Genomic DNA, 15,160 nt, shown 5'->3' on the forward strand with positions numbered 1-15,160 from the left:
GTGAGTTTATTTAATAAGTTCTCCAAAAATTTAGTTGGAGTTAAATGTTTATCGCTTGACATAGTTCTACGCGGAAAAAATTTTAACCAAAAACTAACCAAAAATTTTATTCATCTTAATGTTGAAATTTTTTTTTAAATATATAACACACACAATATTGTAAACATGATTAAATCGTTTATATAGATCTTACAACTAATTAATGTTAAACATGTCGTGTAAAAATGCCTCTGATCTCATTACAACATAAGGCGATAAAATATTTTAACAAAAATAACTAACTGTAAATGCTATAAACGATCGGTTCACATAATTGAATAAGCAAAAAGAATTCGATCTCAAAATAAAACGAGAAAAAAAAAAAAAAAATGATTGAATTTAATGCACAAGATGAGGCCAATATCGAATTATTAGAGAAATTAAAACATTTAGATGTGCGTTTAGAAAACACAAATAAATCGAATAGTTTATGCAAAACCGCCTGTTGGAAGTCATTGAAATGGAAAACAGCCCTCAATCACATTGGATTATTGGTATCGTTATCCATTTATTGTGCAGTCGGTGGTTTGGTAAGTGCAATAGAAATTCTCTTTACTGAAAACAATAAAATTTGTTTTAAAAATAGTTTTAAAAAGAAAACGAAAAGAAAAACTTTTATTTTTATATAAATAGACTAAATATCTAAAGGCAGCATATACGTGAGTATATGCTCCTGTTTCTCAGAAACTAAAAACAAAAACAAGCAAAAAAAAATAATAAATAAATCATATTCGCCTTTGGTCGAATCTACGATGCCCATCATTAAAAGCTAATCTCTACGAAATTTTGCGAATTATTTTTCGAATTGCGTAGCTGTCAACCAGATGACTGGGATCATTTTTACGTTTGCCTTTACCTTTATTTTCTTTCTTTTTTTTTTTTTTTTGCTCTGCGAGCTGGAGTTAGAAAATCTTCTAAAAGATACTGCTGGTTCTTAATAGCAGCATGCATGATTCGCCAGGCGTGATGCATATATACTAAGAACTACCCCCCGCCCACCCCCCACATGCTTTTTCTACCACTCTCCAGTGCGGGACCACCGTTAGGTATTACTTCGCGGAGACTGGTTGTCGTTAGCACGCTTCCGACGATGGGACCTCAGTGGAATACACTATTGGCTTCCACTCGTTCTACTTTCCACCCAAGTGTCTTCCAAGCCGCCGTAATTCTTTGAACATTCTGCTTAGAAAGTCGCTTACGGTGCTGCAGACCTATTTGCTGACAATTAACCTCTCCAATATTTCACTTGGCTCTATTTGGGATCGGCCATTCTCGAACCTTCTGCAACGAAATATGCTCATCTTAACTTATGGTACAAGGTTATATTAAGTTTGTGTGGATATATGCAATGCAAGGAAGGGCCTAAGATGGACCCACCTTTTATAAAAAAGATCAATTTATGAAATGATTCTACGGTTGTCTGTCCGTATGTTCGCGTTCATTTTGAAGATATTTTTAAAAAACTTGGCAAAACTTGGCGTGTTTTGGCCTAAGAACAAACGCTATTGAGCCAATCACCCAGGGGCTGTCCCCTATCCGTATGGCACGGTGGTTGCCAAAAAGAACAGAGGAACCAGATAGAAATAGCAGAGTCTACTGGATGTCTGCCCAATTGATAAGTGTTGTGCATTTACCGACAGAGCACTTACTATAGTTGCGACGTAAAAAAATTCCGTCGCGCTTGAGATCTGAACACGCGTACGCTAACTTGGTAGTCGGTGTTGATACTTACTCGGCTAGTCAGGTGGATTCCCAGGTTTCACTCCCCATATAGCATCTTATTTTGAAAGGTTACGATTGGATTAAGTCAACTGGTGTATACTTAAAATAAGAGAACATTTCTAAACAACTTACACCTTACTTTATATTACTGGCCTCTCTACTCCGTTATTTCTTCTCAAATATCTATCGAAAAAAAGAAAAAGGTACGAACTTGGAAAGGTACGAGCTTGATCTTAAATTCTTCCTTATTATTTGAGTTAAATAGATTTTGACTGCGACTGAAGATAGATTTTTGACTTTGAGAAAGTCCTTAGGATGACAAACAAACGTAGGATAGCTATTGAGGGAATCTCTATAATCTCTCTAGGTTTTAGATGGTATTAACCATCAACCGTAAGACATCAAAATTTCTTGATATTCGGCCTATTATTTCACATTACGGTCTTTTTTTTTTTTTTTTTTTTTTTTTTTTTTTAATTATACAAGAACGGAAAAAACTGAGTTGCATGTTTACCAATATATATATATAGAACAATTATAAAAATTGTAAATTGACCGTAAAGGTAAAGCAAATTTATGAAAATCGAACAAACCGTATCGTATTCCCATGATCGTATTACCATTGTTCACTTATAGGAAACTTTTGTGGACGAAATATCGTGTCCTCATAACGTCTACAATTCTCTTATGAAAAGATCTTATGCGATGACTTTAATCTTTACATACTACACGGATAAGAGTATATTGAATTAACTGAAAGAATTTCTTTGTCGCTCGCATCCATGCATTTATGCTTTATTTAATATTTCAAAGGATTTATATTATTTTCTACCTCGTCGTACGTGATCACGTCCTCAATTTCACGTAGAAGTTATCTGCCGTTTGTTGTTTGTTGTTTCTCATTTCTTTGTTCAACCCTTTGTTTGTCATATATTTGTTTTGCACTAACAATTACAATAGAATTATAGCAAAAAAAAAAAAAAAAAAGCAAAAGGGGGTAACTAAATAAACAAAAAAGGAGAATCATTTTCATAATAAACAATTAAAATTGTCAGAGTTAGTTTTGTCCGACAACTCGAGGCATACCGTGTGACACAATTTTAAAGTAAATATGTAAAGACTTTATTCCATTTATTTATTTATTTTTTATTTTTTTTTCTTAGTGATATATAAAAAGCAATTATATTCTGGATATGTTTTCATTTCTTGTTATATATATATATATATGCCACTTTACTTACCAGCCTTACAAGTAAGTAATGGCTACTTTTTTATTTAAAAAAAAAAAAAAAAAAAATTGCGTAAAATAATTATTTACTTGCATAGTTTTCCCATTTTTCTAATGGATGAACATGAACTGCATGCCATCGCATAACAATAGAGGAACTGCTCATATAGAGAACAAGTCATTGTTTCAAAAAGGTACTGATCAGAATCAGAGGAATGCCTATTGAGTACAGCGATACAGTAGCACACGTTAGTTCTATTCGAATAATAAAGTTTCCTGGACGGAGTTTCCAATAACAGGCCGAACGTCGTCGTACGTCGTCTGTTAGCCGTACACATTCATGCGCCAATTCGCATAAGCATTTACTTTCGTAACAATCCTTAACGAGTATGCCCTTGAGCTGCTGTAGCTCGCTACACGCTACACATAGAGCAAAGGTTCATTCCTTCCTTATAACTCAACGTGATTCAATTGCATTCGTTCGGATTAGGCAGGAAAAGGACCGCTTATCCTGCTTAGTGCTGTCAAAAGCTATCAGGTTATCACTGGTAGTGCTGCGTAGAGCCTGCAAAGGCAGAGTACTTTTACATAAAGAATTCGGAAAGAACGTAGTGGCAAACGCTCGAAAACATATACGAATGCCGTCCCTTAGAAAATCCAATAAAATAGAAACTTTTTTTATACACTTGTACACTTTTTTTTTTTTTTTTTTGCTTTTAATGTATCCAAGAGTACTTACTAAAGCTCAAATTCACAGAGTAAATTTCTAATCAATTTTATAAATGAACATAGTGGTCGTAACGCAGTAGTAACCTTTAGCTTTAATTCAATTCAGTGAAGTTTTAAATAAACAATCCGTTATCTATCGCATTTTGTAACGTTTACAAAATGAGTGAGGAGGGGGGCACAGAAGCATAATATCGTTCATAAATATTCTCGTCAAGCCCAATACACGTTTAGGAAAGTCTTTGTTAAATTTTTAAAGTGACAAATAATATAAAGAATTTTGTATAAATTTACCGAAGCAAGTCGTAGATGAATAATAGTAAATAAGAAAATAAGAAAAGAAATATATATTGACATATTGAGTTTTTTGCTACTGCTTATATAATATACAAATATTCCTGCGTGAGGTTATAGAAAGTATTTCAACGCTTCTTCATTAAAGCTAACTTTATTTAAAGGCATATTATATACTAGTTGTAGTAAAAGTACATTCAATTTATTCGAATGTATTTAACGTTGAGAAGAATACTTTTACTATGCATATGCATTGTATATGATCTTTTGGAATTTACCTTATTTTTTTTGATTTCAAATTTTAAATTGATTTTCTTCTCAACCATGAGATAATGATATACGATCTGACAAATAATTATATGTGCGAATATAGTTTCATATATTCAAAAATGAATGTTCAGTTATTTTTGAGTTTATCATATATATTTTTATGTATCTATACTCGTTCTTTATCAAGTGCTTCCTTCTTCAATTCAAAGGATCAAGCGGCATATTCAACATTTAGCAGAATTGTAGAATTGAGTCTAAATGTTCCGTATGCAGGCACTTCTTAAGTAGGACGCAACGATTAGGTGTGAACACGAAATGGCCAAAGCACGCTTAATCCAGCGCTATAAAAATGCTTGTATTGCCTTTGCCAACATATGCAACACATATATATATATATATATATGTGTGTGTGTGTGTGTGAAGAGCTCAGAAATGTTTTATTTATATACATATATGTATATATATACATATATATATATATATATATATATATATATATGTGTGTGTGTGTATGTGAAGAGCTCAGAAATTTTATATTTAGTGTTGAAAAAAAGTTTGAATTTGGACGCATTTGATCATTATCTTAAATATTGAGGTGATGTACGACATCCCCGACCAACGTGTTACACCTGTAACCGTGTGGCCGCTGATCACCTATGGTATGATCTGCATTTGGTGTACGAGGAAAGTTAAAAATTATGCTTTATATTTAACAAAACGAAGGCGGAGGCATATGGTCACTTTAACAGACTATGCTAGATAGTTATATGGTGACAATTGGACATTCCAACAAGACAACGCTCCCATACATATCGTCCGGCTTATAAAGAATTTTTTTCCAATCACGCACTATACTGGAGTGGCCAATCATGAGTACCAATCTCAATCCCTATTGAAGGCCTCTCAGAAATACTTCCCGCCCAGATATTCTCAAAGCCCAAGCAGTATTCTACACGTAAGGAATTCAAACTTGAATAGCTATAGGAAATGAAATGAAGTTTCATTTTTGCCCATAGAAATATTTTCTATGAAGTACATATAGAATATGTTTCTTGCTGATAAAAAAGTTAACTTAAGAATATGAAATGCAACAAAAATTTGTTCTTTACGCCAATATTCGAAATCAATGCACTGCCAATATAAACATGATACAGGCATATATAAATTATTACATGTATAAGCTAGGGATTTAAAGGTTGTCGGTTAACTTAGATCATATGCTAGCCTCTATTATATGTATATATATATAATTATTTCACTTAAGATGGATAAATATGTTTCGTCAAAACACTGATCTAACTGCAATAATTAACAACGAACGATATTAATAATGTGAGAGGGGTCGGGTGATCTAATTGCTTGCATTTCATATATTATTCCTTTTCACGTTTCATTTCCGCTTGTTTCATAATTCCATCGAATCCATGTCAAAAGTGTAGACAATATAGAACTTTGATATTCAAAAAGCATAAATAAATAAATAAATAAATAAAAAAACCGATTTATTGAATTATTGTAAACATATTTTTTTTTTTTTTCGAATCTCAAAATTCATGATATCGAGCCATTAAAACAGCATTTGAGGCAACTGTTACATCATTACTTTAAACTACAAAAATTATTAGCTAAAAAAAAGAAGTGGGAACATATGTTGATTTGTTTCTCATTCAAATTTGATTTTGTGTAAAATTTTCAAAGAGATTTATTAGCCATGCACTAGAGGTGAATAGATACTAGATTAACTTGCATAGCTAAGTTCTGTCTAATTCGAATCATTATCAGTGGATATAAAACCTCTTATGACACTATGACGCTATCAGTAAGAATATGTTAGCGGCTATCATGCAACAAATATTGGAACGAATCACACAAAATACATTACGTTTAAGTGAATAAATGAATAATTATTACAAATTTCGATATCGCGCAGCAACATTAAATAGCAATAATTCATTGACAAGGCAGAAGGGGAAAAGACAGAAGATCGTTGTCCAGCAAGGAGAAAATTGCAATTAACGGCTCCCTTGATGACATATATAAAATTCGGTGACCGGTCAAATAAATAAAAAATTAGTATTATACATCATAGAGAGCATCTGGAATAGGTTCTGACACTGGTAGTGTGTACGGTAATAGTAGACAACTAAATTGCTTCATACTGACTTGTAAATCTGCTGAGTATACTGCAAAAGAGAGAGAAAGAGAGAGAGAGAGAGAGAGAGAAGATAATACACTTTTAATGAACGTTGACTATATTGATGTGGAACAATGCCAATCGGACCAGGACAAATCATGTCTGGCCAATATATCGCAGTCGGGAGATGTTCCCAGATCAATAATTTATTTCATCGTCACTTCTTAAAATGCTTTTGCTTACTTATCGGAACAGATAGACTTATATGAATTTTAATCATTTTCACGCCTATAATTTTTTACTCCGAAATTTCGCAAGCCTTTGTCTAACTAGTTAACACTATCAGCCAAACTTAATCATTTCCGTAGATCAGTGTAAAATAAGAAGAAACGCTCTACGAGAGCCATTTTTTTTCAAGGAATATGAACGCGTCCATCTATGCTTTATGAAGCAACCAAATATGAATGAGTAGAATATTTTTGATCGTTCTTTCAACACGCCTTCATCCTAGTCCGTGTATTAATTGAATGCGGTGGATATTGAAAAATTTGCATCAACGTGAATTTGAAATTTTTGAAAATTTGCTCAGTTATACCGAATTGCGGTTTTATAGCTTGTTTCCAATAGAGAGGAACTGGAAAATATCCCACACATTTACACTGCAGCTGCTGTATATGCAATAATAATCAAATAACTGAAGATTAATTTTACGTAAAATATATGTAAAAGTTTTATTTATTTATATTCAAGAATATTTACGCTTAACTTGGAACATTTACATATAATAGTGTGTCAAGTGCTTGGAAATATACTGCAAATCGTTCATGCAAACCACATACATGAATATACATATATACATACATACATATATGTGCAACTTATTCAATATTATTCATAAACAAATAAAAAAAAAGAAAGGAAAAAAGTCTTTGTATTGATTAAGATAAAAACTGATCAAATTATTTACGAGACACATCTTCTATATATATATATATATATATATATATATATATATATAAAACAATAAATGCATTAAACGACTGTGGCCATTGATTAAGGATTCGTGTATGTTTATATTGTAAGCAATAGTAAGGACATTGACATACTTTTACATGTCAGGGTTATTGTTCTTCTGAAATTTTATTTAGTCACATTTGCATTACAGTTATAACAACCAAAGCCGTTACACATATGCAAACAGTACAAAAAAAAAAAAAAAAAAAAAAAAAAAAAAAAAAATCAATGCAATACTTATTATTTAGGCGCCAGACAAGCGTCGGGAAAATGTACTGCAATTTAAATAAAACCGTTTTAAACATTCTGACTACACAGCAATTGCTATAATTTGACACCCAAACCGCATATATATATATATATAAAGTTAATATTATGTGGCATGTGTTACCAGCCGTCAGTCTGCACTAATAAACTTTTCATATTCAACATGGTAGGATACGGTATATCATATCTGTCTTTAGATTGATAATATATCGACTATGTACCTACGATAAATGTATAATAATTAGTTGATAGTATTCTTCAAAACTGGATATTAAAATTTTTGCTCCAATTTGAATGCATTGCTTGCTTGCTTGCTTGCTTGCTTTTCTTTCGGCTTCCACTCCAAAGGTAGGTTAGGTTTATGCGGATGTCGATAACACGCGGAACAAATTGTGTATAATTATGTTCTTTTATACCGATCGATTCGAAATTATATTTTGAATCTACTTCCTTCAAAGCCTTCTTCTATCCGTCCAATGTTTGGTGAATAAGTTAATGATATTTTATAATTATAGTTTTTGATACTTCTCGACACAAACGTATGCAGTGTAAATGTGGAAAATTTGATTGAGAGAACAATAAGTGTTTATACAATAACAAAATACGTATTATTGGTTTTCATTATGAAAATTAGTCCAGAATAAGGATAAGAAATGCTTTACATATATTACATAGCTAAAAATCGAATACATTGATATATATTTTAGTAGCTCTTTGTACATGAGTTAGATGAGGTTGACAAGGTATGACCTTTCCTTGGCAACAAGGTATAATTTTTGGTATTTTATGACCGCAATGTCCGACTACAAACTTTTTGTTCCTCATTTTTTTAATCTTTCTACTCGAAAGATTTCACACAAGTAAAAATAAGGCTTTATATAGGTAAGTGACCAAGAAAGTGTGACGATCCGAATCATTTTGAATAGCGTTCGCCCGCGGGCTAAAACACGTCAGTGTACTAAACTTCTGTACTAAAATGTCTCCGAAATTTGCGACCTGTAGAGATTAAACACAAAAATACATGAATAGATGTCAGTGGGGGAGGCAAGCTTAGATCGATTTAGAAAATGATTTTGAGAAGATCGGTAAACTAAAACGTGGATCTATTTCAAGTCCTGCTGGGTATTGCATCCGTTCGCGCAGACTTAATACGCCCCACACAATAGGTGTAGATAATAATTAAAAATAAAAAAAACTCAATACCTCTGTATATAACATATACACATATTTATGATATCGCATACATACATACGTACGTACGATGATATTTTTGATTTCATAGCACAAATCTCTTCAGTAAATAAATATTATTGCATACCACTAGCCTTAAACTAATTCAACTAATCGTATAGACAAAGAACGTTCATCGATCTAAAGTTTTGCCCAAATATTTGCCAGAGCTTTCGTAATGATCGTAATAGACTTACTGGCAGATAGGTATTGAACGATTTCACGTCCAGACATTCGTTCTATGTTTGGTGCATTTTTCAATTTATTTTAATTAAATGCATTAACCGGCTATCCTCTGGCTATGAATGCTCTTTAGGTTGCATGTTTCAAATTATTTAACTTATTTTAAAATATGCTGAATACTTTTCATTCATTGTCTATACAGTAAGAATATTTTGCTTAAGGACACTACACTAATTGGAAACATTAATAAAAAGAAATCGATGAAGAAAAAATTAAACTGAGGCTTGGTTGTCGCCTGAAAGTGTATAGACACCAGTTTTAATAGACAATTAATTACTTGAAAGGGTTGAACTAGCTTTGAAATTGAATATAATTCTATTGCGTTGTAGCGAACATTTTTACAGAAGTTTGTTGTTGTTTAACGCATACGAAATAATTAATATCAACAGAATAAATTAATTGTAACTTGTGCATATGCATGAAAATTGACATTTATGTAATGTGTCTGTCTATATATGCACACTTTAATTTCACCCTACATTACTTGTAGCACGATGGTCTATTAATTAGACAATTGTTACAATTATTCTCTGATTTAATGTAAAAGTCTATAGGTCATAGCTTTCGAGATAATTTGATGAAATTTAATGCACTGAGATATTGGGGCCCAAGAGCGAAAGCTACTGAAAATGGTTCAAGTCTCAGTACTTTTTCTACAAGACATCTTATTTTCGAAAGTCGTTACATGAATAACTATAGGGTTATCTATGGTATTCAATGATGGATCATGGCCTACTATAATGTGTGTACTGGATTTTTAATCAACTCCAGTATTTCTGGGATTAATTACATACATAATTTATACACAAAAAAAAAAATCTCATTGTTTTGTACATCCTTTAGCAGCGAGCTGTGTGTGAGATTGGGAAACCAATACACAAATGAACTGTGAAATGGATTATAATGTATTGCATACATATAAAACCGTTGTCCCAAAAAAGACTTAAAAAAAATAAGAGAAAAACGAAATATCTATTTTCTATATTATTGGGTGGGTTTAACTATTTCAATTTTTGTGGAATAAGAATAAAAACTTATATCGCACGTGTCTAGTGTAGCTTATGAGCAATGAGCGGAATATACCGAAATCGACAGTGTTCTTCGCACTTTATGGAAGCATTGTACACGTGTTCACTGGAGGGGTTTTGGGCAGTTTTCATTTTTGACAAACGAGATAATATTTACCATAGATACGATGCAGTTGGACAGACGGACATGTTTAGGGGCATTTCAAATTTGACACTGGCCAAGAAGGTATTTTGATGCTTACAACTGGGCGTTATAAAGGTGCTGTAAAAAAATAAAAATTTTATATTGGATAGGCGTGGGTAATTTTTTCTATTTCTACACAGTTACTATCATATCATCCGTAGAATATACGTTCAAATTTTTATAGATTTATCTTATGCGTAATGATCAAAAAACAGTAAAATTTCATTTCTTTTGGAAAATAGAAGTGTTCTCAGTTTATGTGACACTGCAGGCGTATCGTTCAACCGATTTGACCCATTTGACCCTTTTGAATCTTGCATGCAAGAAATTCAATGTTTCAGAAGAATGTTTACAACAGAGATTGCGCTGACATCCAGATGGACAAACGGACAAACGGACAAACGGACATCGGCTTAGATTTTGGTTCTAATCGAATATGTATATATAGTTTGTGGGTACCGTGAAACTGAATGGATGCAAACATTATGACATGTAATGAATGTACTCCTCATGATGAACTCCCGATGATGAGTATTAAAATGTATTCATTCAAGTACAAAAATACTCAACGCCTCCATCATGTTGACATGTTGACAATCACAAGTTTGTTAATAATAAGTAAAATATCAACATGTTTATGGTACATTAACTACATATAGATATCTTGTGGTATAAGTTAGTAAGTAAAACCACACGCTATCTGTAGCATTCGAAATGATTTTTAAAAAGAGAAAAAAAAAAAAAAAGAAGAAAATCAACATATTGCTCTTAGCTAAAAGTGAAATATGGCCACTTGTTGTGACAATCGAAAAATATATATGTTTAAGTGTAAACATTCATTAAATGTAAATGTCAATTGATGCGAATGACATTTCGGTATTGAAGCATCAAGACACATATCTCTTCTCGATGTTTACGTATATTTAGTAGATTCTTTTGGCTTCTCGCCAAATTAGCAAACAACAAATGAATTTAATTAAAAGAACGAAAACTAAAAGTGTGTGATATTGAGTGGGCGTAAACAATGCATCGCAGACTAATGTCAACAGCCTAAGATAACGCGCGTTTGCGTTGACATCATTTTACACGTAAGTAAGAGAAGTTTTCTTGAACGCTTGAATTTGGGCAATGACAGAGCGAGCATTATTCTATCATAATAAATAAAAAATGATTACTGAAGCATTCACTCTTCAAAAACTTGATTTAATGGAAACCATTTTTTTATTATTATTATAAAAGTCCAAAGCTCATCAAAGGTCACCGATTCTTGCAATAAAATTTTTCACTCAACTTATGGAATGAAGAAATTTGAAGGATTTGAACATACGTTCAGAGATATGTTATCTAACAATGGGGTTAGTTGACTATCCCTAGGAAGCTAACTTCTCCAAATATTATAAATTTCTTACCTCCTCGTCTAACCATACATAACAAATGCAAGGTTGCGTTAGCATGCTTAACACCACGCCTCGTTATATGAAATATTTGTACGCGAAAGTGATCGTTTCGAGTTTCTTTGCGTATCTCATCAAAGCGTATTAGCTCGCTTTAACACGACGCTGTGATCTTCGTGACACTGAGACCCAAAAATTTTCGTTTTTTTTTTACAATTTTTTTACACTAAAAAGCATTTATTATCATTGATACGATGACGTTCACCTGAATGCCAACGACTCGCTGACGTTTCTACTAATACGTTTCCTAATCTCTATCAGCATAGTATTTGCGCTCATCTCTTCGTTTATTACATCATATCATATATATTGTACAAAACTGAGAAAAGTGCCGTTAAGATCTTTAAATGACTAAATAGTGCATATATTACGTACATAACGAGTGTAGAATATGTTAGTAGGAAATAATAATGGATGGAGGTATCAAGCCTTTAAACCGCTTTTATTACTTTTTTTGTTGTAGATGCTAACATAAGCCATTAAATAATGTAATCTTTTAAGGCAACATACAAATATCAACACACATTCTTATTACTAATTACAATAACGGTTCTCGGTTCTATTAGTTTTTCTTCTTCTTTATATACCAGCGGATATATACATAGTGAGTTCAAATTGAGTTTTAATGAATCAAAGTTGTTTCTGTTGTACAATCAATGAAAAAAACAAAAAAAAAAACAAATGCTTTTGACTGACAATATCCGACCAACAGACAGACAGACAAACTTAAGTTGATTTAGAAAGTGATTGTCATTACAATAAAAGTTGGATGGGGCTATCTCGAATCCCTCTGAATCTTGTATATATTCGCACAAAATTAATACGCTTTAGCATGCTATCGCTTCCTTGCAGCAAATTTCATCTTACTATACTTCGAGTCCATGTCATTCACTTATTTCGTGTTTCTAGATCTGTTCTTTATTTCTATATCATTTGATGAAAATTTTACCAGACGGCTTTTCTTTTCAATATTAATGAGTTAGATGTAAGCTACAATTAATTGACTACCAAGCGTTGACCTATAAAATAAATTTTTAGCCGCCTGAGTGGCCAAGTAGGCAAGAGTCCCGATTAGCAACTCTGATGGTCGTAGGTTCAAATCTCAAGTGCGATCGAGTTTTTAATAAAAGCCGAAAGCCTTAGATGCTAGTGCTTTAAGACTTTAGTCTTAAAATTTATTCTTTCACTAAATTTATAATAATAATAATAATAATAATAAAATAAATTAATTTTGATTTCTTTCGCATAAATGCAGATATTTCGTCATTTGGAACGGCCAGCCGAGATTGAACGTTTAGCTGAATTGAAAACTATAGTGAAAACGGAGAGAGAACGTTTCGTTAATGTGATATTAAATAACACAGACATTAACAATTTGAATGAATTGCTAAAATTTGAATTAAGTAAATACGAAGCGGTAGTTTACTAAACAATGCAATGCGAGTGATGAATAAAAACAAACGAAAAATATTAAATCTCTTTACATTAGCAATTATGTGACGTTTAAATCAACTGACTTAAATTCCATAAATTTTCTAGGCTTTTTCCCTCTCCGCTTAGCCCATAACTTTAAGAAATTTTACATTGTTCGTCATCACACTAACCTTTAATGACTTGTTCTTGCATCGACAACCATGATGATCAGATTGAAATGAAAATTTTTCGCTCAAGTTTTGTAATTAACATTACAAGAATATATCGCCATCGCATACTTGCTACCTTAGAGAAAGTTATATTTGATGATTGTTTGTAGCAAGTAGCAAGGCACTCCTCCAATATTGTAATTCTAACCTAGATACAGACAGACACACTCTGTCATGATTGTTTTTTGTATTACTACAGAAAAATGTACGCTCGCTACTTATCGAGTACACGCCCATTAAATGGCAAAAGAAACGAAAATATCAAAATATTAACATCAATAACTGACAATCGGCAGCAGATAAAGGCATATTAGAGACCTTTTGCATTTGATCCACTCTGATGCCTTAACTGCTCTCCTGGGTACATAAGATGGATCGCGGGTCTAATGCTCAATGCGCTTTGACAACGCTTACCTGCTCGTAGCTGCCGTGAATGCTACATCAGTTAAGGGATTAACACTTATCGATTGGGCATTGGGCATACATTCACTAAGCTGCGGTCACTCTCTGACTATTTCTTCCTTTCCAACTTTCTTACTGACAAACACACGACGAATTACAGGCGAGGGATCAATTTTTCCAACAATTTGTTGCGAATTAATTCAAATTCAACTTTACTCTCGACTGTGCGACAGACCATTAAGGTTCGCGCCTGCGCAATACCACCAGTTCGCTAATATAAAAATTATATTATCATCGATGGCTTTATTAATTCGAATTATTTTGAATTTCTTATTGGCGTTTGCTCTTTCGTTGAACTTTTTATTGCATGACGGCAAATGCTTGACGTTCGCCATTGTGTACACCGACGACCACCGTCAACATTCGCCAATGTATCGTAAAAATTTTCCTACATTATGCAACACTTTGTTATTGTTAATCGAAAATGTAGCTTGCGAACGCCTTGCATGGCACTGCACTGAATGAAGTTTAGATATTAAAAAAAAAAAAAACAACACCTACTAAATACATTAAATTTTCAATACATGGAATGATTATACTAACGTAAGGCACCACTTGCCTTTGCGAAGTACCATTTTTCGTAATTGTAGTGCACAGTAACATATCTGGGTTGTAGATGCAGCCGGTCATCTGACTAGTTTTTACTTTGGGCTTTTAGGCTTTGAATCCCTAGGGAAACGAGCAACAATCGGTTACTATATCGCTATCTATTCGCCGTTCATTATCACCTTATCTTTATACGCAAATTGACGTTTGTCATATTTATTAAAATTAATTAATGAGAAAATTAAGTAGCATAGCTTTTTATTCCTCTAACTAATGACGCACGCGAAGCTGTAATGCACAGATGACGTGCATTACGTAACGGCTTCAAAAATATTTCCTTAATTGTACCAAAATACTGGATCTGCCTTTCGTTATCCACCCTATACGAGGAAACTTCAGAGACTCCACAATGTCTATACATTCTTGATCAGCATCAAATACTGATCTCAATTGAAGCATGTCCGTCTGTCTGCCTATGTAATGGCTGTGGTAAGCATTCTGCTAATCGCAAAAAGGAACCTATCAGCTTTATACGTGGCAGAAACAATGCAAACTCTTTCCGGCAGATTTGTATCGGTAAGAGGACAGGGCCGCGGTACAAACTAATCTAAGACTACTTCTGCCTTCTAAAACAAAAACAAAATTTGGTTCGCTACTTATAAACCACAACAGAAAC

General features: G+C 32.8%; 1 protein-coding gene across 2 annotated transcripts in view; it reads left to right on the forward strand.

Annotated features, from left to right (window-relative positions):
• The window catches only part of LOC119641603 (TWiK family of potassium channels protein 7), a 32,624-nt gene that overhangs the window by 13,247 nt on the left and 4,217 nt on the right, over positions 1-15,160 (forward strand). The window contains exons 1-2 of one of the 2 annotated variants that reach the window (XM_038040379.1): positions 84-569; positions 13,089-13,250. In XM_038040379.1, coding sequence (XP_037896307.1) covers positions 369-569; positions 13,089-13,250 — 363 coding nt within the window. In that variant the 5' untranslated portion in view covers positions 84-368. Of the gene's footprint in view, positions 1-83; positions 570-13,088; positions 13,251-15,160 lie in introns of those variants that run through there. The other variant, XM_038040384.1, reaches the window with a different exon arrangement.

The sequence above is a fragment of the Glossina fuscipes genome, unplaced genomic scaffold, assembly GCF_014805625.2.
Source record: "Glossina fuscipes isolate IAEA_lab_2018 unplaced genomic scaffold, Yale_Gfus_2 0, whole genome shotgun sequence".
Taxonomy (NCBI): Eukaryota; Metazoa; Arthropoda; class Insecta; order Diptera; family Glossinidae; genus Glossina; species Glossina fuscipes.